The sequence below is a fragment of the Ammodytes marinus genome (assembly GCF_949987685.1).
Source record: "Ammodytes marinus genome assembly, chromosome: 23".
Classification (NCBI taxonomy): Eukaryota; Metazoa; Chordata; class Actinopteri; order Uranoscopiformes; family Ammodytidae; genus Ammodytes; species Ammodytes marinus.
In genome coordinates, this window is record NC_137227.1 from 22,310,024 (window position 1) to 22,335,023 (window position 25,000).

The 25,000-nt window shown below is 43.4% G+C and overlaps 2 protein-coding genes across 3 annotated transcripts in view; both read right to left on the reverse strand.

Annotated features, from left to right (window-relative positions):
• Positions 1–620: 620 nt before the first annotated feature.
• On the reverse strand, positions 621–6,908 carry ift46 (intraflagellar transport 46 homolog (Chlamydomonas)). Of its 2 annotated transcripts, none has more exons than XM_080051995.1 (6): positions 6,531–6,908; positions 5,932–6,018; positions 5,591–5,748; positions 4,652–4,745; positions 3,107–3,238; positions 621–2,042 (listed from the first exon to the last, which is right to left on the reverse strand). In XM_080051995.1, exons 1-6 carry the CDS (start codon positions 6,654–6,656, stop codon positions 1,689–1,691), a joined length of 951 nt encoding a protein of 316 aa, XP_079908121.1. In that variant the 5' UTR covers positions 6,657–6,908; the 3' UTR covers positions 621–1,688. The 2 variants fall into 2 exon arrangements, with proteins under 2 accessions (XP_079908121.1, XP_079908120.1); XM_080051994.1 differs by having other exon boundaries at positions 5,591–5,751.
• Positions 6,909–20,627: 13,719 nt separating this feature from the next.
• Positions 20,628–25,000, reverse strand: part of camta2 (calmodulin binding transcription activator 2) — a 44,498-nt gene continuing 40,125 nt past the window's right edge. Inside the window, 2 exon segments of the mRNA XM_080052365.1 lie at positions 20,628–23,516; positions 23,981–24,055. Of these exon segments, the coding sequence (XP_079908491.1) occupies positions 23,462–23,516; positions 23,981–24,055 (130 nt within the window). The 3' untranslated portion in view covers positions 20,628–23,461.

Genomic DNA, 25,000 nt, shown 5'->3' on the forward strand with positions numbered 1-25,000 from the left:
TAAAGGTGCAGTGTGTAATATGACATCATCAAGAAAGTTCTACAAAGTTACAGAATGCAACGCTCCCTGGGTAACCCCACCCCCTTTTGAATAATAACAGAAGCTACAGTGGCCTTCAAGGACAAGAACAATTCTATATTTTAAACAATGCACCTGATGACATTCCAACTATGACACTTTCAAGATGGCGGCACTAGGCCTTGGTCCAAAATATGCAGAAATATGGACATATATGAGACCCTTTTTAAGGGAAAAATAATAATTCAAAACATTTTTTTCAGCTATTATGCACTAAATTAAATGTACTTATGGATATTATAATGACTTTCTACAAAATCTGCTGGGAAATAAAAAACCAAAATTCTACACACTGCAGGTTTAACTTATAGATATGTATTACAGTTTTTTTTAAGAAATGTTAGAATTAACAAGCAAATTTGGCAAATATTCAAGTAATTATTTGTATTTCCATCTCTTTAAAAAACAGAAATCTAGATGTTTGATTAAAATCTTTATTTCATTTTGACAACATATTAGATTCCAAAGTTTATAAAGAACAGATTTTGGTACAGCTTTTTTATTTTATTTTATAAGTCAGAAAAAATACTGTGTACAGGTCTCAAAAATGCATTTTCATCATGTTTCTAAGAAGAAAATGTCTCATTAATCAGACAATGAACAACATATGAACAAATCCTTCTGTAATAACCTTCAGAATAGTGCTGAGAATGATTATGGAAAGTTTAGTTGATGTAAGTGCTTTAGAAGTTGAGATTTTTGGTTCAGAGTATTGAAAAAAAAATAATGTTGAGATAATGTCAATTAAAGATAGTTATATAGGAGAAAAGGGACATTCACACTTTTTCACAGACGATCTCAGTAAACTTTATAACTTTTTATAAAAAATACATACAAAACATGTGACCAAAGCATTTAAAGTAACCAATGAACTCACACAGTAGGTAACAGAAACAGAGATAAACAGTTCTTTAAATAAATGATATCCAAGATGTACATTAGATTTGTTACAGACTTAGTTTTGAACACATGCGATAAGAAGGGATAATAAAGAAATAAAACTAAACTATATATAAGAAATTAATCAGTTAAATAATGTATTAACAATTGTATTTATTTAAATCAGCTACACAGAAATGTTTATGGACCAAACACACTGTTCCATGTTGTCAGATAATATAAAGAGTCAGGAACAGACGCAAAACTTTCACCTCTCACTACTGACAGGTGTAGTCAGTGATTCTGGAGAACGCTTGTTGTCAAAATCACATTTAGTCAAAATCAGTGAATATCTCCTCATGATCCGCTACCTGTCTGTACTGTGTGTGCGCTGAAAATAAATCCAGTGTTAATACACAGCCTAGGCTCTGTAAACTGGTATGTTGCTAGCTACGGTGGGCTCCTTGTTTACATAGTAGATTACAGAGCCTAGGCTGTGTAATACAGGAGATATTCACTGAATTTGACAAAAAACATTCTCCAGAATCGCTGAGTACACCTTTAAAGGAATGTCCCTGTGTCTCTCTCTCTCTCTCCCTCTCCCTGTCTCTCTCTCCCTCTCTCTCTCCCACTCTCTCTCCCACTCTCTCTCTCTCTCTCTCTCTCTCTCTCTCTCCCACTCTCTCTCTCTCCCTCTCTCTCTCTCTCTCTCTCTCTCCCTCTCTCTCTCTCTACTCTCGCCTGGTGAAGTGCTGTGAGTCTCTAAACTCTAGATATAGGCTGAACAGAAGGTGCAGCGCTTGTATCTTGCTGTTGTAAACGGGGACATCCAGGAGGGCGCACACCGTCTCAGTGTATTGACCCAGGGTGCAGTGCAGTCTGGCTGGGGGAAGTTGCAGCTTTCCTAGGGCCTCCTCCAGCTCGGTGGGCCACTCCTGCATTAGGCTGTCGATGTCTGGCATCACCCGGCCGTACTGAACACTGGCCGGGGCCTTGGAGCGGTGAAGCTGCCCGATGCTTTCAACCCAACTGTCCAACACACGAGGGTTAGACTGAGGGCGAGCCACACTGGTTACCTTCTGTAGCTGAGAGAGGCAGGGGGGGAGGGAGGGAGGGAGGGAGAGGGAGGGAGGAAGAGAGAGAGAGAGAGGGAGAGGGAGAGGGAGGGAGGGAGGGAGGGAGGGAGAGAGAGAGATGCATTAACATACATACAGTATATATACATACACACACACACACACACAGTCAGGCCATGTCCAGCCGTACACAAGTATTTTATTATTTTTTTTTTTTAGATTATTTTTTCCTTCCCTTTTTGCATTTATTAAACCGTGTGGAATGACATGCAGAGAACAACCTGAGATGGATTATAACCAAGCCCCGACCTCAGCGATTTTTACCAACATCCAATAAGGAACTGACCAAAATTGCGTTTTCAAGTTATTAAGGGGCATTTTACACGGTGAAAACGTGATAGTTTTAATTTTTTTTTTTTTTGATGCATAAAACTTTACTGTAACCGAAAATTAATGCCATTAACGTTCATAAAGCGCTTGGTGTAAGCTTGGGGTTATCTCCATGACAACACTGAGGGGAGGTTAAAATGTATTGGCGCGATCTCTTGAGTGACAGCTCTCCGCCCGTTGTCCCTCACTTTGCCTCGGAGGTATACGTCAGCTATCTCCCTCCCCCCGACGTGAGGCGGAGTAAAAATCTCACAAGATGGCGACGCGCACAAACCAGGATTATTGGATGCCGTGTGAATAACTGAGGTCAGCCCGGATGTATTTACTATCTATGGTTATAACCCGGGTCTGCTGTGAGGAGGACTGAGACTCTATGTACCCACGATGGTGTGCATTGTACGCGTGTGTGTGTGTGTGTGTGTGTGTGTGTGTGTGTGTGTGTGTGTGTGTGTGTGTGTGTGTGTGTGTGTGTGTGTGAGTGAGAGAGTGAGTGAGTGAGTGAGTGAGTGAGTGAGTGAGTGAGTGAGTGAGTGAGTGAGTGAGTGAGTGAGTGAGTGAGTGAGTGTGTGAGTGAGTGAGTGAGTGTGTGAGTGAGTGAGTGAGTGAGTGAGTGAGTGTGTGAGTGAGTGAGTGAGTGTGTGTGTGTGTGTGTGTGTGAGTGAGTGCCTGCGTGTGTGTGCTACCTCAGTGGCTCCGTGCTGCTTGCTCTCCTCAGACAGCCAGAGAGAGAGCACAGTGGGGTCAGACTGTTTCACACTCGGCTCATCTAAAGCCAACAGACCCAGACGGTCCGCTGTCCCATCAGGCCGAGGCACCTGAACACAACACGGGGGAGGACGTTAGTGTGTGTGTGTCTCTGTGTGTGTGTGTGTGTGTGTGTGTGTGTGTGTGTGTGTGTTTGTATGTGTCTCTCTGTTTGTGTAAGTAAGTAGTTATTGATATAGCAACTCTTGTTGTCAAAATCACTTTTTGTCAAAATCAGTGAATATCTCCTCATGATCCACTACCTGTCTGTACTGAGTGAATATCTCCTCATGATCCACTACCTGTCTGTACTGAGTGAATATCTCCTCATGATCCACTACCTGTCTGTACTGAGTGAATATCTCCTCATGATCCACTACCTGTCTGTACTGAGTGAATATCTCCTCATGATCCACTACCTGTCTGTACTGAGTGAATATCTCCTCATGATCCACTACCTGTCTGTACTGAGTGAATATCTCCTCATGATCCACTACCTGTCTGTACTGAGTGAATATCTCCTCATGATCCACTACCTGTCTGTACTGAGTGAATATCTCCTCATGATCCACTACCTGTCTGTACTGAGTGAATATCTCCTCATGATCCACTACCTGTCTGTACTGAGTGAATATCTCCTCATGATCCACTACCTGTCTGTACTGAGTGTATATCTCCTCATGATCCACTACCTGTCTGTACTGAGTGAATATCTCCTCATGATCCACTACCTGTCTGTACTGAGTGAATATCTCCTCATGATCCACTACCTGTCTGTACTGAGTGAATATCTCCTCATGATCCACTACCTGTCTGTACTGAGTGAATATCTCCTCATGATCCACTACCTGTCTGTACTGTGTGCTGAAAACCCACATAGCTAGCAACATGCCAGTTTACAGAGCCTAGGCCGTGTATTAACACTGTATTATTTTTCAGTGCACACACAGTACAGACAGGTAGTGGATCATGAGGAGATATTCACTGAGTGTGAATGTGTGTGTGTGTGTGTGTGTGTGTGTGTGTGTGTGTGTGTGTGTGTGTGTGTGTGTGTATCTCTGTGTGTGCGTGCGTGTGTGTGTGTGTGTGTGTGTATCTCTGTGTGTGTCTCTGTGTGTGTGCGTGCATGTGTCTCTGTGTGTGTGTGTGTGTGTGTGTGTGTGTGTGTATCTCTGTGTGTGTCTCTGTGTGTGCATGTGTCTGTGTGTGTGTGTGTGTCTCTGTGTGTGCATGTGTCTGTGTGTGTGTGTGTGTGTGTGTGTGTCTCTGTGTGTGTGTATCTCTGTGTGTGTCTCTGTGCGTGTGTGTATCTCTGTGTGTGTCTCTGTGCGTGCATGTGTCTCTGTGTGTGTGTGTGTCTCTGTGTGTGTGTGTCTCTGTGTGTGTGTGTGTGTGTGTGTGTGTATCTCTGTGTGTGTGTGTGTGTGTCTCTGTGTGTGTGTGTGTGTGCGTGCATGTGTGTCTCTGTGTGTGTGTGTGCTCACCTTGAGGAAAGCGTCTATGTCTCCTACAGCAGGGATGAAGTCTGGTATGAAGGGTTTCAGGCTGTGGTCCAGTTCTATGGTCTGAGGACTGTAACTGGAGAGGCAACACACAGCATGGAGGTTAGAGACATGGCAGTCTGTCTGTCTGTCTGTCTGTGTCTGTGGGTCTCTCTCTCTCTCTCTCTCTCCCTCCCCCTCTCCCTCCCTCCCTGTATCCCTCCTTCCCTACCTGTCTCCCTCCCTCTCTCCCCCCCTCCCTCCTTGCTTCCTTCCCTCCCTCCCTCCCTCCCTGTCTTACCGTGTGATGTATTGGAACAGCTCCTTGATGTCTGAACTAACAGGCAGGTTGATATAGTCCTGTGTTTCTCTGTCTCCCTCTCTCCCTCCCTCCCTGTCTCCCTTCCTTCCTCCCTGTCTCTCTCTCTTCCTCCCTCCCTCTCTCTCTCTCCCTCCCTCCCTCCCTCCCTCCCTCTCTCCCTCCTTCTCTCCTTCCCTCTCTCCCTCCCTCCCTCTCTCCCTCCTTCTCTCCTTCCCTCTCTCCCTCCCTGTCTCTCTCTTCCTCCTCCCTCTCCCTCCCTCCCTGTCTCTCTCTCTCTCTCTTTCCCTCCCTCCCTGTCTTACCATGTGATGTATTGAAACAGCTCCTTGATGTCTGAACTGACAGGCAGGTTGATATAGTCCTGTCTCCCTCCCTCTCTCCCTGTCTCCCTCTCTCCTTGTCTCCCTCCTTCCCTCCCTGTCTCTAACTCCCTCCCTCGCCCTCCCTCCCTCCCTCCCTGTCCCCCTCCCTCCTTCCCTCCCTGTCTCCCTGCCTCCCTCCCTCTCTCTCTCTCTCTCTCTCTCCCTGCCTCCCTCCCTCCCTCTCTCTCTCTCTCTCCCTCTCTCCCTCCCTCCCTCCCTCCCTCCCTCCCTCCCTCCCTCCCTCCCTCCCTGTCTCACCGTGTGATGTATTGGAACAGCTCCTTGATGTCTGAGCTGACAGGCAGGTTGATATAGTCCTGTGGGTCGTAGGCTCCCTCCGGCCCTTCTCCTTCCTCTTCATCATCATCATCGTCGTCATCATCGTCGTCGTCATCATCATCATCAGTCTCCTCTTCCTCCTTAGATTCAGATTGGATTTGTCACATACACAATACATTGCAGTGAAATGTTCATGTCGGCTCCATGCTAAATATACGCATAACAAACATAACCGAACAGTAAATACATTCAATATGTCAGGGGGTTATTGCACATAGTCTAAAGGGGGGGGGGGGGGGGGGGGGGGGCAGGGGGGTTACCTCGTTCACACTGACAGGCTCATGCTCCCTGTGTTCAAACTCCCCACTGGCTGACATGAGGCCACGCACCTTTCGGCTGGGGTCGGCCTGAGAGAGGGAGAGGGAGAGAGAGAGAGAGAGAGAGAGAGAGAGAGAGAGAGAGGGAGGGAGAGAGAGAGAGGGAGGGAGAGAGAGAGAGAGGGAGGGATGGATGGAGAGAGAGGGAGAGGGAGGGAGAGAGAGAGAAAGAGGGAGAGATCTTGAGAAAACGCTTTTTGACAAAATCACTGTCAAAATCAGTGAACATCTCCTCATGATCCCTAACTGTCTGCGCTGAAAAAATACAGTGTAAATACCCAGCCTAGGCTCTGTAAACGGGTATGTTGCAATAGTGGACCCCCTTTTGTTTGCATACTAGTTTACAGAGTCTAGGCTGTGTATTAACATGTAGGACAGACAACTAGCGGATCGTGAGGAGATATTCACTGATTTTGACAACAAGAATTCTCCAGAATCGCTGACTCCAGATCAAGATAAAGACGCACCAGAGAGTTCATTATGATTTCACTGCGCAACTACACTGTGGATACTAACACGCCAGATTGTTATGGTTACCGTACCTGTCTGTTGGGCGTAGGACTGTATAAACTGGTCACTTCCTCCGGGTCGTTGACTTCCAGACTCTCGTCGTACGGCTGGTTCTTTAGCCGCAGTCTGGAGTCTGTTCCCCGGTCAGCTCGCTCCATAGGCCGCCCCTGGACCACCGCAACCAACCGTTAACCGCTAACGCTAGGCTAACATTAGCCACTTCTCAACAGATTATACCGACCGTAAAAAGCGTACACGGGGGGGTTTAACTCGGTTTTAACGTGATTAACTCCTTCTTTTAACGACTGGCTCTCGATTTGAAAGAAGAAAATCCAAGTTAGACGAAGAAATTTGAACAAACTGGGCAAGTATATCCGTTAGCCACGGCAGCTAGCGAGTAGCTCTCTTTCCTGGGCCGTTGGTGGAAAAGAGTTGAAGTTGGTATCCTGGCAACGCACCGCGCGCAATGCAACATGGGATAAAGAGTTCTTTTTCCGTTCAATTCAAAAACGCTTTATTGACACATTATACTTTCTAGTTATTTTAATAGATAGATAGATAGATAGATAGATAGATAGATAGATAGATAGATAGATAGATAGATAGATAGATAGATAGATAGATAGATAGATAGATAGATAGATAGATAGATAGATAGATAGATAGATAGATAGATGGATGGATGGATGGATGGATGGATGGATGGATGGATGGATGGATGGATGGATGGATGGATGGATGGATGGATGGATGGATGGATGGATGGATGGATGGATGGATGGATGGATGGATGGATGGATGGATGGATGGATGGATGGATGGATGGATGGATAGATAGAGAGAGAGAGAGAGAGAGAGAGAGAGAGAGATAGATAGATAGATAGATAGATAGATAGATAGATAGATAGATAGATAGATAGATAGATAGATAGATAGATAGATAGATAGATAGATAGATAGATAGATAGATAGATAGATAGATAGATAGATAGATAGGAGGCCATTAGAGGTAGTATATATATATATCGCCCTGGAAATGTCACCTGGCATGGGCCGGTTAAGGTTTTCCATGGAGGAGCAAGCTAATGGGAAGAAAAACAGAGGAAAAAACTTCACTGTCTTAATCTAGTTCAATCATTTTACTTTGTAAACAAATGTTTGTCGACTGCAAATAGATTTTGTTTTTAAATCAGGTCAACAGCTGAGCGACAGCTGAGTAAAGTTAATAACAGGAGTCCTCTGATTGACAGAATGAACATGCTCTACTTTGTTGTATTCACTTGCACTAAATCAATCCAAACCCCATTTACCTGAATGAAGATGGCTATCACTTATTATTTTGCAGCCTTATTACATTTGACATACATGATGTTAATATTGGCAGGTAAACAAGGCTATACTTTAAACCAAAGTTAACAGTTAATAACATATATTATAAATGAGCAATATGTAATAAAGGAAAAAACACCTTGAAACTAAGCGACATGGCTAATGTGTGTGTGTGTGTGTGTGTGTGTGTGTGTGTGTGTGTGTGTGTGTGTGTGTGTGTGTGTGTGTATCAGATCATAGTGGTGAGGATGGGAACTTTTAAAGGGCAAAGCCTTACACCTGACCTCATTCTGTCAGGTGAGTCAAAGTGATACGAGCAGAAACAGGAATTCCAAAACAGAACACTCCAGAATTACATCATTTATTGCTGCAAAAACTGCAATAGAATTTGTCTGTGACATTTTGAAGAATCTGTATAATTTATTTTCCATTTTAGGTAAACATCTCTGAGACTGGCTTACAGCTTTACAGACATGTGACCAATCCATCTCCACCAATTAGATTGCTCCGGCTGAAAGACTGCCCGACGCCGATTGAACATGTTGAGGCCAGGACACACCGGCCCGATAATCGGCCATCGGACATGGTTGGAGAGTCTGGAGGGGGCGGGACTCTTCCTAATAGGGGCTTTCATCAACAATTGAACTACAATAGAAACCCCAGACAGGAAAGAAACCCCAGACAGGATACATCAGTAGTTAAGATGAGAGGGAATACACTTCATACAATGATCAAATAATGAAGAATGAGAATCAAACTCAATAGAAAATGTACTTCAACAGTATGTAGGAGGGAGGACATTAGTAGGGCTTTTAGTATGAGTAGGACGTGAGTAGGGCTTTAGTGTGAGTAGGACGTTAGTAGGGCTTTTAGTATGAGTAGGATGTTAGTAGGGCTTTTAGTATGAGTAGGACGTTAGTAGGGCTTTTTAGTATGAGTAAGACGTTATTAGGGCTTTTAGTATGAGTAGGACATTAGTAGGGCTTTTAGTATGAGTAGGACGTTAGTAGGGCAGAATTAGCCAGGAAGCTGTTTTACATCCACTGTACCGGACTAAGTGTTAAGATGTCACACTCAAATTATTAACAAGAAAAATGTACAGATTCAGATTCAGCCCTAGAATAACAGCTGATTATACTAATGCAAAAAAAACACTTTGACAAGATCAACAACAGTCACACACACACACACACACACACACACACACACACACACACACACACACACACACACACACGTACCTATCTCCAGCAGGGGGCAGTAGTGAGATATGTGCAAATACAGTGAAGAAGAACAGGAGCCAATCAGCTGAGGCCTTGGCAGCAGTAACTTCCGGGGGGGCGGGGCTTATCTCGGTGTATATAAACCCCTCGCGCTCTGAGAGGAAAACTGCAGGAATGGAGGACACGCTAACGGCTGGCTCACGCGGCGCTCAGGTCGGGACTGATGACGTCAGGGACAAGGTGGGTTTTTATTTCTCCATGTGGAATTTTTATAAAACTCAAATGCAGAAGAAATCAACAGATGAAACGATGTATGATGGAATGGGGAGTGTGTGTGTGTGTGTGTGTGTGTGTGTGTGTGTGTGTGTGTGTGTGTGTGTGTGTGTGTGTGTGTGTGTGTGTGTGTGTGTGTGTGTGTGTGTGTGTGTGTGTGTGTGTGTGTGTGTGTGTGTGTGTGTGTGTGTGTGTGTGTGTGTGTGTGTGTGTGTGTGTGTGTGTGTGTGTGTGTGTGTGTGTCCTGTTTGGAGCATGCGCAGTAGAGATGTGAGAAGGAAGGTGACGTAGACATACATGGAGATGCTCCAAAAGTAGCGAATCCTGTGTGTTCGTTTTGTACTCGCTCAGAAACTACACGGCTCCCGTATCGTTTACTCTGTGGATCAGCTGGTCTCGCTGGGGCCGTTAGTTTCCACCGAGGGCTTTCAGACTGTTGCAGCCGACAGAGAAGCACCGAGAGCGGCTTGAACATGGACAGGGAGAGGGGGGCAACGGACTAAAGCTGTTTTTCAATAGATTTAAAACAACAACAAGGACTGCTGCTCATTCCTTCACTAGACTCTTCTATTGTCTCTGGCCACGTTAACACCTCTCCACTCAGAGCCGGCCCAAGCCTTCAGGGGGCTCTAAGCGAAATATGATTAGGGGGCCCCTCTCCAATGTTAGCGCTGCTGAAACTATAGATCTTTGTTAAATATCATTCACACACCCAGTGTTTTCCACTAGTGCCTCCACTTTGCAGCTGTGCGAAAATATTAGACAGCCTCGATTCAGACCCTCCTAGGTGGGTCCGGGGGTGTGCCCCTCCCCCGGGAATTTCTTTTAACCCTTTTAAAGTGAAATGCATGAATCTGGTGCACTTTGAGAGGAAAATTAAGAGGCTAAATCTGAGAAATTTGTGAACAAATAATTTGGAGACACTGGGTCAGATGAATTAGAAGCTACTGAAGAAGGACACATGGATTTTCCATAAAAATATTAATATAAAATAAAATATTATGGAGGGTCCTCTGGGTTGGGCTTGGAGCTCTTTTTCTTTTACGTGACATATTTCTCTGTAATATAATGAATGCATTTAAATGCAGTGAGAGGAACGAAGCAGAAGAACTCTGTTGTCCAGTTATCTTTTTTTCCACAGACGAGGCTGAAATAGGCTATAGACTATACACAGTGCATGGGCAACTGAGGGCAGCCCCATTTCCAATTGTTTTTAAGTAAACTCAATACACACTGTGCGTGGATGTGAACGTGACATGATCAGATAATTTCGGATTACCTCCCAGATGAACCGATTACATTTTTAGGATATTAATTATCTAGACCAAAACATTTTATTCCTTTTTTGTATAACTCACATTTGCATAATATGATGTTAATATCAAACACACACACGCGGTCGCTTAGGGTCGGGGGCCCTAAGCGACCGCTTAGTTCGCTCATGCGACCACTGCCCCTCCCTGTCCTCCTTTCACCCCCCCTCATCAACATGTAATGGCCCTATCACACCTCCTTTCATCCCCCCATCCTCAGCGCTCACGTGACGGCCTTATCAGCCCTCCTTTGGCCTCCAGTCTCCACCGTCTCCTGGCTGACCCCCCCCCCCCCCCTCCTGTTACCGCTGTGTTTTTCCTGATGTCTGTATTTGTGCATAGTGTTTTACATATCTCATTGACTATACAGTAGTTGCTTTCTGTTTATATTGTATAATAATTCTCATGCTTATTTATTTACTACTTTTTAGTTTGATTGTTGGTTAAACTTTGTGGTTTCTCTTTCTACTTGTTTTTGTTCTAAATTGGAGAAACTGTAACGAAGTGAATTCCTGACTGTGTCTCTGTCTGTCTGTTGCTGTAGAAAATGGGCAGAGTGACGGTAGAGAAACCGTACAACTGTTCCGAATCTGGAGCATCGTTCCTGCGCAGCCCTCACCTGAGACCCATCCATACCAGGGAGAAACCACACGGCTGTGACCTGTGTGGGAAAGGTTTTGCTCAACCTAGTCTTTTAAAAATTCACCAACGAATTCACACTGGAGAGAAACCGTACAGCTGTGACCAGTGTGGCAAAACGTTCTGCCAAAAAGGCTCAATGACTGTCCACAAGTTCCTCCACACTGGGGAGAAACCATTCAGTTGTGATAAATGTGAAAAGGGTTTCGCTAGTCAAAGCTATTTAAAGAACCACCAACGCATTCACTCTGACACCAAACTGCACAGCTGTGAGCACTGTGGGAAGTCATTTGTGAGGAAAAGTCCATTAATCCGTCACCTTCGTATCCACACAGGGGAGAAACCGTACCACTGTGAGACGTGTGGGAAAAGCTTTGCTCGATTATTCGGGCTCGATAGCCATCGGCGCATTCACACCGGAGAGAAACCATACTGGTGCGATTTGTGTGATAAAACCTTCCCTCAATCCAGTGCCCTAAAAAGGCACCAGCGCACTCACACCGGAGCGGTTTAAACAGAGCAAAGTTTAGCTTTCTCTTCATTCCCTGATAGATGGGTTTTTATATTTTCCTGTAGATATTTTTGGTGGTTGCAAATACATTTTTAACCATGTAAAGTATTTATTTGGCAGCCATAGTGAATATAGTGAACGCTGTTTACAGAGATTTCTTGCTGATGTAATGAACCTCCACACTGTACAAATATGATGGTTTCTGCTTCAGAAATGTGTGTTTTTGTTGAACATATTTTTGCTCCTTTGTATAAAATGTAATTCATTTCTAATAAACGTTTGACTTTTTTTCGTATTTTCGTTCTGAATCAGTCCTAGTTGATGCAAAGAGATAGCCTGGAAATCCTGACCCTGATATCTTGAACGATAGAGGGTCTGGCGACGATCAATAGTAATTTCCAACTCTAGGGGCGGCTCCTACTCGTGCATTTCAAATGCCACTGCACGCAGTTGGATAGCACTACAACCAATCAGAGCGATGCACAAGTGACGTAAGCCCCGTTCGTTTAGCGAACAGCTGTTAAACTGTTCAATTAAACGTTTGCCGTTGTCGGTCGGCAAAACAGAACATTCCACTTACTTGCTAGTGAAAGCTATGAGTCCCGTCTTCCAATTCGTTAAGGGTCGAGGCCAAAGCAGTCTCAAACTCACACAACATATCCGCAGCCATCTTTGATGTTTACTATCACAGCTTCGACGTCGCATGCACGTCACTGTCGTCATCCGGTTACGTCCTCCCCAGAGCACCATATAAAGGGCTCTGGCGCGCCCATATTAGATAGAACCAATTGAAACGTTATACCAGATTTCTGGTAGTCTTGATAAGCTTCAACGGAGCGTCTCCAGACCAACACGCGCAGCAAATTTAATTTGCCAGCGCCTAGTGGCAGGTCTGGGAATGCCAGGCTAGCAAAGAGAGGCATGTCTGTTAAAGATGTCTGAAGACGTGTTTCATGTGTTTGTGTGTGAGAAATAAAAACCCACCTTGTCAGTGACGTCATCAGTCCCGAACTGAACTACAACAAGCGCCTTTTCGATCCATTCGTTCTTGTCGTATTGATTTCAATCAGGTTGTCGCCAACCGAGTGAGAATCGGCCAAGGGCAATATTTAAGGCCACTTGAATACAATTTCACATGTGAAGAAAAGAGGCTACACGTTGATTTTGAAATTAACCGCCCCCAGTAGTCTTTATCAAAAGTTAAGTTTGGATTTTATTTTTCTTACGGTGTAAATTATGGGCTACGAAAATAACTTGTGATGTTGGTCTTTTTGCGTAGAGTCGGTAAACTTCGGCGGTGGCCTGTTGCTTTAAATCTTGCCGCTGTAAAGGATTCTGGGATATAAATATCTCCTTTCCTTTGTCAAAGGTTGGTCAGGTAACCTATGCTATACGGGTTAAAGGTTGCATCAAGCACCTTTCCTCCATGTTCTTCCGGGTAATCTCATCAGGAAAGGAAATATTCCCTGCGTTCCAATACCCGTTCAACATGCCCTCGTTCACTTTCCCTAGGCACTTGCCCTCGGGGGAATCCCCGCCGCCATCTTAAGTGTCGTTTCAATTGTCTGGAAACTGAAGTGAACTTCGTGATATAGACCCTCGGAGGGCTGAGTGATCAAGTGAACATCCATGGTCACTCCGAGGTGGATATCACCCACAGTGCATTGCAGTTCGTCTTCTTCTTCTCCTTTTATTTTCCAGCAGACTGTATGCTTTTAGGGACATCGCGGCCACCCGCAGGACAAATATATATATATATATATATATATATTCCAAAACGCCTCAATTAGGCTATCCTATTTCCATACGAACAATCCAGTGAATGTATTGCAGTTCACACATTGCTGCTATAACACCGATGGCTGCCAATTAGAGGACTATTTAAAACAAATGTTTTTGGATGAAACTAACATAAATAAGAAAATATGTCGGAGCAAACAATTTACATGTGTAAGTAACAATATCTTGATAATCTGAGTTACCGTGTCGAAATTCAATGTTTGTTATGCTATGGAAATGGCTTTCTGCAACATAGGCTACGTTGGCAGAATGTTATAATTCTGTATTATTTGCATTCATAACTACCTATGTAACTGACGGTCCATTGCGACTACAAGGGCAAGTGGGCTCCATTTAAATCCCCCGCCCAGTCTCCCTCCGCTCTCCAAGTTCCCTCCGTGCAACGTATGCTGTTACGTCATACCAAGGGCTGAGGGTAAATGAACGAGGGGAAGTGCAACTACTATTGGAATGCAGCTTTCCTTTGAAAAGACAGAATCCATAGACCTCCCTCCTTCCTGGGACCTCTATGGATTCAGTCTGTTTTTTGCATAGGAAATCGTTAATAAACACACAACTGATTTAGAAATAAAATATAAAAAGTCAATTATGATGTCAAATATTTTAAGATTTAATCACATTTCCACAAAAGAGCAAAAAAAAATCTACAAACATGTTTTTACAGTGTGGAGGTTCTTCACATCAGGAATACACAATAACATTAAAGTCTCTACGAGGAACTTTAAAATATTTCTGAAACAGTCTCTTTTTTCCTCTGATGATCATAAATTACATATAACAGCAAACGAGACCATCAGTGCAAAGAAGGTAAAACACACATTTTTATTTCCATTTTAACAATGTCAAATCCAGTCCGTTACAATCCTATCATATGAAGTAAAACCTTAAAATGCAGAAAAAATATGAAAATAAGAAAAGATACCAAATAAAATCTAAATTACCAGGTTTAGGGTTACACTTCCTGGCTACACACTAGTGTTTGACAACTTACATTTTTTATTTTTTATTTAAATTTTTTTGTTGAGAGAACAGTGTTTAAAAACTTTTGAAACAGTATTTTCACAGCACTAATTGTAAATGTTAAAAGTCTCATTGATTATTGTATGAACTCAGAAAACCATTATGTAACCATGCAGGACTACACAATGCACAGTAGAGCCATAACAATGTTCTGACTTCTATCATGATAAAGACAGTCAGCCCTAATATTTACCTCATATACAGTCTTGTTAAAATCATAATTTTAAATCGAAGTAAAATTCAATATCTCTACAGAGTTTAAAAGTGTATTTTCAAGCTAAAAATAATTCATAGAAGGAAAATATAAAAACCCAGCTATCTGGTGTGGGGAGAAACAGCAGCTAAACTTTGCTTTTTAAAAAGATGGAGTCAGTGATTCTTGAGAACTATTGTCAAAATCACTTTGTCAAAATCAGTGAATATCTCCTCATGATCTGAAAAAAAAAAATCAGGTGTTAACCCTAATTTACATGTCTATTGACAGATCCTAGGCTGTGAATTAAGTTATGTAAACAAAGGGCTCATAGTAGCTAGGAACATACCAGTTTAGAGCCTAGGCTGTGTATAACACCATTTTCTTTTTGCACGCACACATTATAGGTAGCAGATCATGAGGAGATATTCACCGATTTTGACTGAAAGTGATTTTGACAACAAGCGTTCTCCAGAATCACCGACTACACCTTTAAATGTTTAAGACGCTGCGGTGTGTGTGCGTTGGTGTGACTTGAGGCTACCCTCGTCCACAAATCTCTTCCCACACTCTTCACACCAGTACGGTTTCTCTCCGGTGTGCCCACGGCGGTGGCTCGTTAGGTTACACTGCATCGTGAAGCGTTTGTCACACAGGTCACAGCCGTACGGCTTCTCCCCTGTGTGAGAGCGCTGGTGAGTTAACAGGGCTCCGGATGTGGAGAAGGTTTTGTCACACACATCGCACCAGTATGGTTTCTCTCCGTTGTGAACGCGCCGATGAACTTCGAGTGCATATAATCGCGCAAAGCTTTTCCCACACGTATCACACCCGTACGGTTTCTCCCCTGTGTGGATACGAAGGTGACGGATTAACGGACTTTTCCTTGCAAATGTTTTACCACAATGCTCACAGCTGTGCAGTTTGGTGTCTGCGTGAATGCGCTGGTGGTTCTTTAAATAGCTTTGAGTGGCGAATACCCTCTTACATTTATCACAACTGAATGGTTTCTCTCCAGTGTGGATGAACTGGTGGACAATCATGTGATCTTTGTGTAGGAAAGTTTTGCCACACTGGTCACAGCTGTACGGTTTCTCTCCAGCGTGACTTCGTTGGTGGATTTTTAAAGAGCCGGCTCGACCGAAACATTTTCCGCACTGGTCACATTTGTGTGGTTTCTCCCCAGTGTGGATGGCTTCATGGGCTTTCAGGTGAGAGCTGCGCTGGAACCCTGCGCCACATGTGGAACAGCTGTAGGGTCTCTCCACCTTCACTCCGCTCCTTTTCTATATCAGAGAGAAACAAACACATGTTAAATACCACAGATGATATATGTTCTTAGAAATCACCACAATGAACGATAATATTGTGGACATAAATAAAAAAGTGTGTTGGGCGGTCCACCCTCAACTACAGGGTCGGTGGTTGGATCCCCCGTCTCCCCGCCACATGTCCAAGTGTCCCTGGGCAAAGAGACACTGAACCCTAAATGTCTCCTGATAGTTAGCTTGCACCCTGCGTGGTAGCTGCTGCTGCTATCGGTGTATGAATGTGTGTGTGAGAATGGTAACGTGTAAATGGGAACAGGTCTCCCTTGTAAAAGAATCTCCGGTCTCAAAGGGATTTACCTGTATAAATAAAAGGTTAAAAAAAACATCGGAATTGAAACGTGAATAAATATCAAAATATCCTCATTAAATAAAACATCAATATAAATAGGGAGGGGTACGGAGCCTAAACATACTTTTTTCTCTACATTTAATTCTTAGTATTGAATAATTCATAAATCTAATTATATTGAGGAATGTAAGACTAGAACATTATGTTTGTAAACCAAACTGTGAGCCCTGCTGCTGTAAACTACAACCGTGAAACATACAGTTTTATTTTGCACTATTTAGAATGTATCTTTATCTTATTCTTCTTTATTTTATTGTTCCTATTGCACCGTGGGTCAGAGATAAACTTATGTATGTCTTGGCTACACCGAGGATCTTTCCCTGCGCTCCAATCCCCATACTTCCCTACAGGGGCGGTTCTACAGGGAGGTAAGGGGGGGCCACCCTGCCCCCCTAACTTTTGCATTCTCAAATGTACTTGTAAGAACAAAGCGCCACTATGTCAACAAGCCACTCAAATAATTGAAACTAGAGCTGCAACGATTAATCGACAAATCGATTATTAAAATAATCGCCAACTATTTTGATAATCGATTAATCGTTTCGAGTAATTTTTTAATAAAAAAATATCCAAATTCTCTGATTTCAGCTTCTCAAATGTGAATATTTTCTGGTTTCTTTAATCCTATTATGACAGTAAACTGAAATATCTGTGTGTTTTGGACATAACAATACATTTGAGGACGTCAACATGGGCTTTGGAAAATTGATCAACATTTTTCATCATTTTCTGACATTTTACGGACCAAAACACTAATCGGTTAATAATCGATTAATCGAGAAAATGATCGGCAGATTAATAGATTATCAAAATAATCTTTAGTTGCAGCCCTAATTGAAACAAACAATAAATTGAACAAAAGTAAATAATTTTGAATCTAATCTTATGCCCTGCCCCTCACATACTTAGCCCCGGCCCTGCATCATGCACATATCGGCGATCACACAGTTTGCCACACACAGCGAGTCAGCGCGCTGCTGTGCCATGCAGCCCGGTGAAGAGTAACTGACCTGCTCCGAGAATCTGAAGGTGAAGTCAGTTTACCCTTGTGAACTTTAAACACACCAATTTAACTTAAAGTTACATTTGCAATTAATGTAATGCAATGTAAAAGTAGCTCATTCATCAATAAGAGCACAACCATTAATCGTTGGCCAAAAGGGAAATCTCTCGCTTGTGACTTGTAGGAGCATATTGCCTTTTTATTAATGTGTAGGCCTATTGTAGTACAGGCAAGAGCTTGATAAAAATATTTAAAAAAAAACGTGCATGTTCGGATCCATACACTTTAACAGTGGGTCGCCGTTTCGAGAGAGAGAGAGAGAGTTGCCGTTTCTGAGGCATTAAGTTACTACAGTGACACCGACAGTGCTAGCTAGGAGATCGATCATTTTTGTTTGAATAGCCAAACAGCCTACTAAAAACTCTCACATATCACAGCAAAGGAGCTGCACAAATTAAACCAGGTTACATAATCATATGTTAAAGACATGAATAAATAAGTGAAGGAAAAGAGGGAAAAGAAGAAATAAATGTGAGGGATGAAGAGGAGGTTTTCTATTCAGACAGAGGGACAGAGGCAGGTAGTGATCAGGCAGGTGAAAGGTAGGCAGAGGGTCTGACTGCAGTCCCAGTCTAAACTACTGTATTGTTATTCTCCTTCCATATAAATTCCACTAGAATGATATGTCATGTCACTCAAAATAACATGTTTCAATGATTGCCTGTTTTCTGTTGTAGCAATGTGTTGTATAGAGTAAGCTATGTAGGCTTAAGATATAGGCTAATGTCTTATTTTATCAGAAATGATGATCAATATAATATATATGGGGATTCCCGCTACCGTCCTCCCCTGCCAAGACCTCTTGCCCCCCCATGTAAAATTTTCCAGATCCTCCACTGCTTCCCTACTATTTAGTACGCCAGAAAAAGATTTAGGATGTCCCAATACATGCACGTCAATTGTAGTATGCTGAAAATACATAGATGCCCCACTAACACCAATAGCATTTTGCAGTATTCGTCTTTATTCTTGACATAATAAAAGAAAACTTCTTTATCTGATTATTTTTCTCTCCTGTCTGTGGCCCTAAAACTCTTCTGTACTTTAGTATGTAGTGTAGGAAAAAGACTAAAACTCTTCTGTACTTTAGTATGTAGTGTAGTAAAAAGACTAAAACTCTTCTGTACTTTAGTATGTAGTGTAGTAAAAAGACTAAAACTCTTCTGTACATTAGTATGTAGTGTAGTAAAAAGACTAAAACTCTTCTGTACTTTAGTATGTAGTGTAGTAAAAAGACTAAAACTCTTCTGTACTTTAGTATGTAGTGTAGTAAAAAGACTAAAACTCTTCTGTACATTAGTATGTAGTGTAGTAAAAAAGACTAAAACTCTTCTGTACTTTAGTATGTAGTGTAGTAAAAATTTAGTAAAAAGCATGTGAATTGGAACGCAGGGTTTGTGTTTAGATCAAAGGGCGACTAGAACAATGGGTGTGTCCCGCTGCTCTCGCGAGAACAGGAAACAACGGGCTGACTGGTCCCCGGGGGAAATCAGCTTCGTTACAGTTTCTCCAATTTACAATAAAACAAAGTGAAAAACAAGAGTAAAGAATATGTTCTTAACGCCACACAAGGTTTAACCAACAATAACAATCTAACAATACAAGAATAAGAAGTACACGAGTAAATGTAATGTAAGCGCTTTGAGTGCGAGAAAAGCGCTAGGCCTATATAAATTAAATATATTATTATTACTCAATATAGTATGAGCGTTATTATAAAAGTAAAGTATTACTGGATACCGGGGTATATGAGAAGTGTTACCCTTCAATATGTACAAATATAGACAGAGGAAAAGTGAAAAAACTCATCAGAGATAACAGAGGGGGGAGGGGGGTCAACCAGGAGACGGTGCGCAGACACAAAGGAGGTGTGAAAGGGCCATTACATGTTGATGGGGGGATGAAGGAGGACAGGGAGGGGCGGTGTCTGGCCGACTTACTAACCCTCGCGCCAGTCTGCCTCAGCACGAGCAGCTGAGTAAACAATACGGAAGCCGTGTGGTTTCTGAGCGAGTACAATCCAAAACTCTAAAGAGGAAAGCTAGTTTTGGAGCATTTCCGCGTATTCCCTGTTCCAACATTCGTCTACCTCACCTTCCTTCTCACATACTTTAGCTTGGGGTTGTAGCTAGCTCTAACTTTAGCTTCCTTCTCACATCTCTACTGCGCATGCTCCAAACAGGACACACACACAGCGCTCACACACTCCCCATTCCATCATACATAGTTTCATCTGTTGATTTCTTCTGCATTTGAGTTTTATAAACATTCCACACGGAGAAATAAAAACCCACCTTGTCCCTGACGTCATCAGTCCCGACCTGAGCGCCGCGTGAGCCAGCCGTTAGCGTGTCCTCCATTCCTGCAGTTTCCCTCTCAGAGCGCGAGGGGATTATATACACCGAGATAAACCCCGCCCCCCCGGAAGTTACTGCTGCCAAGGCCTCAGCTGATTGGCTTATGTTCTTCTTCGATGGTATCTGCCGGGAGGTTTCATCCTTAATGTCTCACTACCGCCCCCAACGGGAGATATTTAGTGTGTGTGTGTGTGTGTGTGTGAGAGACCGTGTTGATCTGGAGTCTAAATCAGTGAATATCTCCTCATGATCCACTACCTGTCTGTACTGTGTCTGCGCTGAAATAAAAAATCCAGTGTTAATACACAGCCTAGGCTCTGTAAACTGGCATGTTGCTAGTTATGGTGGCCCCTTTGTTTACATAGTCTAGGCTGTGTTTTTTCCCCAGCTAAAACACACACACACACACACACACACACACACACACACACACACACACACACACACACACACACACACACACACACACACACACACACACACACACACACACACACACACACACACACACACACACACACACACACACACACACACACACACACACACACACACACACACACACACACACACACACACGATCATGAGGAGATATTCACTGATTTTGATAAGAAAGAAGACACACACACACGAGGCCCAAAAGCAAACAGCTGTTTATTCTGATTGTTTCAGTTGAAATACAAAGTCATGCAAAGCTTCACTGCAACAACACCATCAGCTGGAGGAGACTCTCCACAGTGTCTCAGAAACACTGATACAAAACTAAAACTAAAAAGACTCTTATTGTGAAGGAGCTGTGGGGGGGGGGCGGGACTGGCTCTCTGCTTTGAAGGGAACCCCCAGTCTGACCTTGCACCTCTCAGGGTTAAAATCATATACGTTGTCCCTGCGTTCCAAATCACAAACTCTTTCTTTTTACTACACTACATACTAAAGTACAGAAGAGTTTTAGTCTTTTTACTACACTACATACTAAAGTACAGAAGAGTTTTAGTCTTTTTACTACACTACATACTAAAGTACAGAAGAGTTTTAGTCTTTGTACTACACTACATACTAAAGTACAGAAGAGTTTTAGTCTTTTTACTACACTACATACTAAAGTACAGAAGAGTTTTAGGGCCACAGACAGGAGAGAAAAGAAAATCAGATAAGGAAGTTTTTTTTTTCATTATGTCGAGAAATGTCAAGAATAAAGACGAATGCTGAAAAATGCTATTGGAGCTAGAGGGGCATTTATGTATTTTCAGCATACTACAATTGACGTGCATGTATTGGGACATCCTAAAGCTTTTTCTGGCATACTAAATAGTAGAGAAGTATGGGGATTGGATCGCAGGGCATATCCATCAGGTTTAAGCATTAACTAGGGCTGTGTTCCAGTCTCCATACTATCTACTATTTACTCTGGTAGAAAAAAAAGATTTAGGATGTCCTGATTCTTGTGGTCAGATTTGGTATGGTTAGAAAGACCCGGATGTCCTACTAGATCCGAACGAGATTTTGAGTGTTGAAATCAGCATGCTATTTGGGGTGATTCTGACCCACAATCCAGTGTGCACCTGAAGTGACGTCACATCGACGGAGCCTCCGTATGAAAACAAACGGGGATGAGACGGATATAAAAGCAAGAGGCAAGATCAAGGAGCCATGTTAGGATGAAATAAATAAGTTAAAGTATGTCCGAAGTGTAGCATACTGCATCCTAACTATATTATTTTTATGGTAGAATGTAGGAAAAAGAAAGAGTATAAGATTTGGAACGCAGGGAAATCAAACTGAAAACCACAGTTTGTAGTCCTAACGACAGGAAACAGGTAATTTTGTAGTCTTTTAAAGGGACCTGCATACTTCCCACTAGCGCCACCATCTGGACAGGAGCTCAACCCATTCTATCCTAACTAGAGCATGAGCAGAGGGAGAGCACACCACACCACAGGCTACTGCGTTATGGACATGCGGTCGTGGGGAGTATGAATTGGCCTTTAGAAGACATGTCAATTTGTAGTCCTAACCACAGGAAACGGGTCATTTTGTAGTCCTAAAAACCAGGATTTTGATTGGCTGGTTCTCAAACTATTTCACATTATTTATTGAGCAGGAACTTCTAACACTTAAGCAAAAAAAGAAAAAAGTTTTTCATGATTTTTTCAGAGGTCAGAGGAGGGGGTTCCTTAAGACTCGACCTTACAGTCTGTGCAACACACACACACACACACACACACACACACACACACACACACAGTCGGAGATACACACACTCATACATACAGTTCATGCGGTAATAACCTTACAGTCTTGGCGACACCTCTCTCACACACACACACTCAGTCAGAGACAGACACACACACACACTCAGTCGGAGACAGACACACACACACACTCAGTCGGAGACAGACACACACACACACTCAGTCGGAGACAGACACACACACACACTCAGTCGGAGACAGACACACACACACACACTCAGTCGGAGACAGACACACACACACACACTCAGTCGGAGATACACACACTCATACACACACTTACAGTTCATGCGGTAATAACCTTACAGTCTTGGCGACACCTCTCTCACACACACACACTCAGACACACACACTCAGACACACACACACACACACACACTCAAACACACACACTCAGACACACACACTCAGACACACACACTCAGACACACACACACACACACAAACACACACACTCAGACACACACACACACACACACACACACACACACACCAACAGTTCATGCTGTAATAAATAAAAACATCCATAGCAACATTAGAATATATTTATATTTATATGTGATTGTGTTTAAATAGATTTAATCTGTTATATTCACGTTCATGTCTCATGATGACTCGACTGCTCACACACTACTGACTCTACAGACCGGGCTAACTGACCAGGCTAACTGACCAGGTTAACAGACCAGGCTAACTGACCAGGCTAACAGACCAGGCTAACACACTACTGACTCTACAGACCAGGCTAACTGACCAGGTTAACAGACCAGGCTAACTGACCAGGTTAACTGACCGGGCTAACTGACCAGGTTAACAGACCAGGCTAACACACTACTGACTCTACAGACCAGGTTAACTGACCAGGCTTTAGGAGGCAACAGGGCCGAGGGGAGTGGGCCCTTTAAGACTATATTCATTGTAGTCTCACACCGGCATCAATACATTTCCTTGTGTTATTATCGGACACTTTAAAACCAGATTATTGTAATTACTGATTGTAATAAAATGATCTTAGAATAGACTTGAGTGTGTCCGGACTGGAGGGAGGCACGTCTGTCTGTCTGTGTGTCTGTCTGTCTGTGTGTCTGTGTGCCTGTCTGTCTGTCTGTCTGTCTGTCAGTGTGCCTGTCTGTCTGTCTGTGTGTCTGTCTGTCTGTCTGTCTGTCCGTCCGTCCGTCCGTGTGCTGCAGACATATAGAGAGTAGAAGAAGACTCAGTCACTGGTTCATATTAAACCCGCAGAAGAAGAAGAAAGTGTCTGTGATGTCACGGTGAAATGATGATGTCATGATGATGTCATGATGATGTCACTAGGTGGTCAGTCCTCTGCGCTCCAGCTCCCGGCTCTGCTTCAACTCCTTGATCCTGGAAAGAAAACAAAGAAAAATTTAATTATTTGTGTGTGTGCGTGTGCGTGTGCGTGTGTGTGTGTGTGTGTGTGTGTGTGTGTGAGTGTGTGTGTGTGTGTGTGTGTGTGTGTGTGTGTGTGTGTGTCTCTGTGTGTGTGTGTGTCTCTCTCTCTTTCTCTGAGTGTTTCTCCCTGTGTCTGTGTGTGTGTGTGTGTCTCTGTGTGTGTGTGTGTGTGTGTGTGTGTGTGTGTGTGTGTCTCTCTCTCTCTCGGAGTGTTTCTCCCTGTGTCTGTGTGTGTTTCTCTCTGTGTCTGTGTCTCTGTGTGTCTCACTGTGTGTGTGTGTGTGTGTGTGTGTGTGTGTGTGTGTGCGTGTGTGTGTGTGTGTGTGTGTGTGTGTGTGTGTGGCTCTGTGTGTGTGTGTGTGTGTGTGTGTGTGTGTGTGTGTGTGTGTGTGTGTGTGTGTGTGTGTGTGTGTTACCTGTGTCTGCAGCGTCTCAGGAACCTCATGATCTTTCTAGCTGCCTGATCCTGTTTCTTGGTCAGGAACGAACCCCTGGAAGACACACCAAATATCAGCTGTTTAGAGCTGGGGTATGTGATTTCTGATTGGTCAAAGTTAACATGAGCTGTACACTTTGACCAATCAGAGCGAGGCTTCGATTCTCTGTTCTTATTGGCTGTTGGGACTGTCCATTCACTTTGGCACGACTTTGTTGGTGTAGATAGCGTGTCAGGGAGGGACCATAGGGGAGGGACCAAAGAGAACAAGTGGAGCGGTTGAGGTATTTGGATTCGAATCTCTATCCCAACTGCCATTTTCTCCCCAAATCCTCCACCCCAGATTTAACCCACTGCAGGAGCCACAACATAATAATACATGATTAAACATGCCCTTTCCAGGCATTCTAATGGATAAGCAAACTGATAACCGCAGTCACTGTACGTTTTATGAATGTGAATGGTTTTAACACCAGGGAAAATGAGTGAAAACGTTCAGTTCATTCCAGACCTGGAAAACTGTTCTTTCAAATGTTAATATGGAATATCATGAGTGTGTGAACCCTTGGCCCTGATTGGTTCTTACTTTAGACACATGGCGGGGAGACGGGGGATTGAACCACCGACCCTGTAACCCAGTGGACGACCGCCCTGCACACTTCACCACAGACGCCCTACTTGAGCTGAGGTTCCTAGCTAGCTCCTGATAGCCTCTTACTTTAGCTTGGGGTTAGCCCCCCTAGCCCCCTGCTTTAGCCTCTTACTTTAGCTTGGGGTTAGCGCCCTGCTTTAGCCTCTTACTTTAGCTTGGGGTTAGCGCCCTTCTTTAGCCTCTTACTTTAGCTTGGGGTTAGCGCCCTGCTTTAGCCTCTTACTTTAGCTTGGGGTTAGCGCCCTGCTTTAGCCTCTCGTACTGCTTGTAGCTGCGGTAGTATTGCTTTAGCCTCTTACTTTAGCTTGGGGTTAGCGCCCTGCTTTAGCCTCTTACTTTAGCTTGGGG

Bases quoted from the DNA above. Each gene is read 5' to 3' on its own strand.
- ift46 (XM_080051994.1), bottom strand. From the start codon at position 6,656: ATGGAGCGAGCTGACCGGGGAACAGACTCCAGACTGCGGCTAAAGAAC. The intron at 5,752-5,931 runs GTAACCCCCCTG...TCTGAATCTAAG, and splicing joins AGCCTGTCAGTGTGAACGAG to GAGGAAGAGGAGACTGATGA. The intron at 3,239-4,651 runs GTGAGCACACAC...TGTTGTGTTCAG, and splicing joins ACATAGACGCTTTCCTCAAG to GTGCCTCGGCCTGATGGGAC.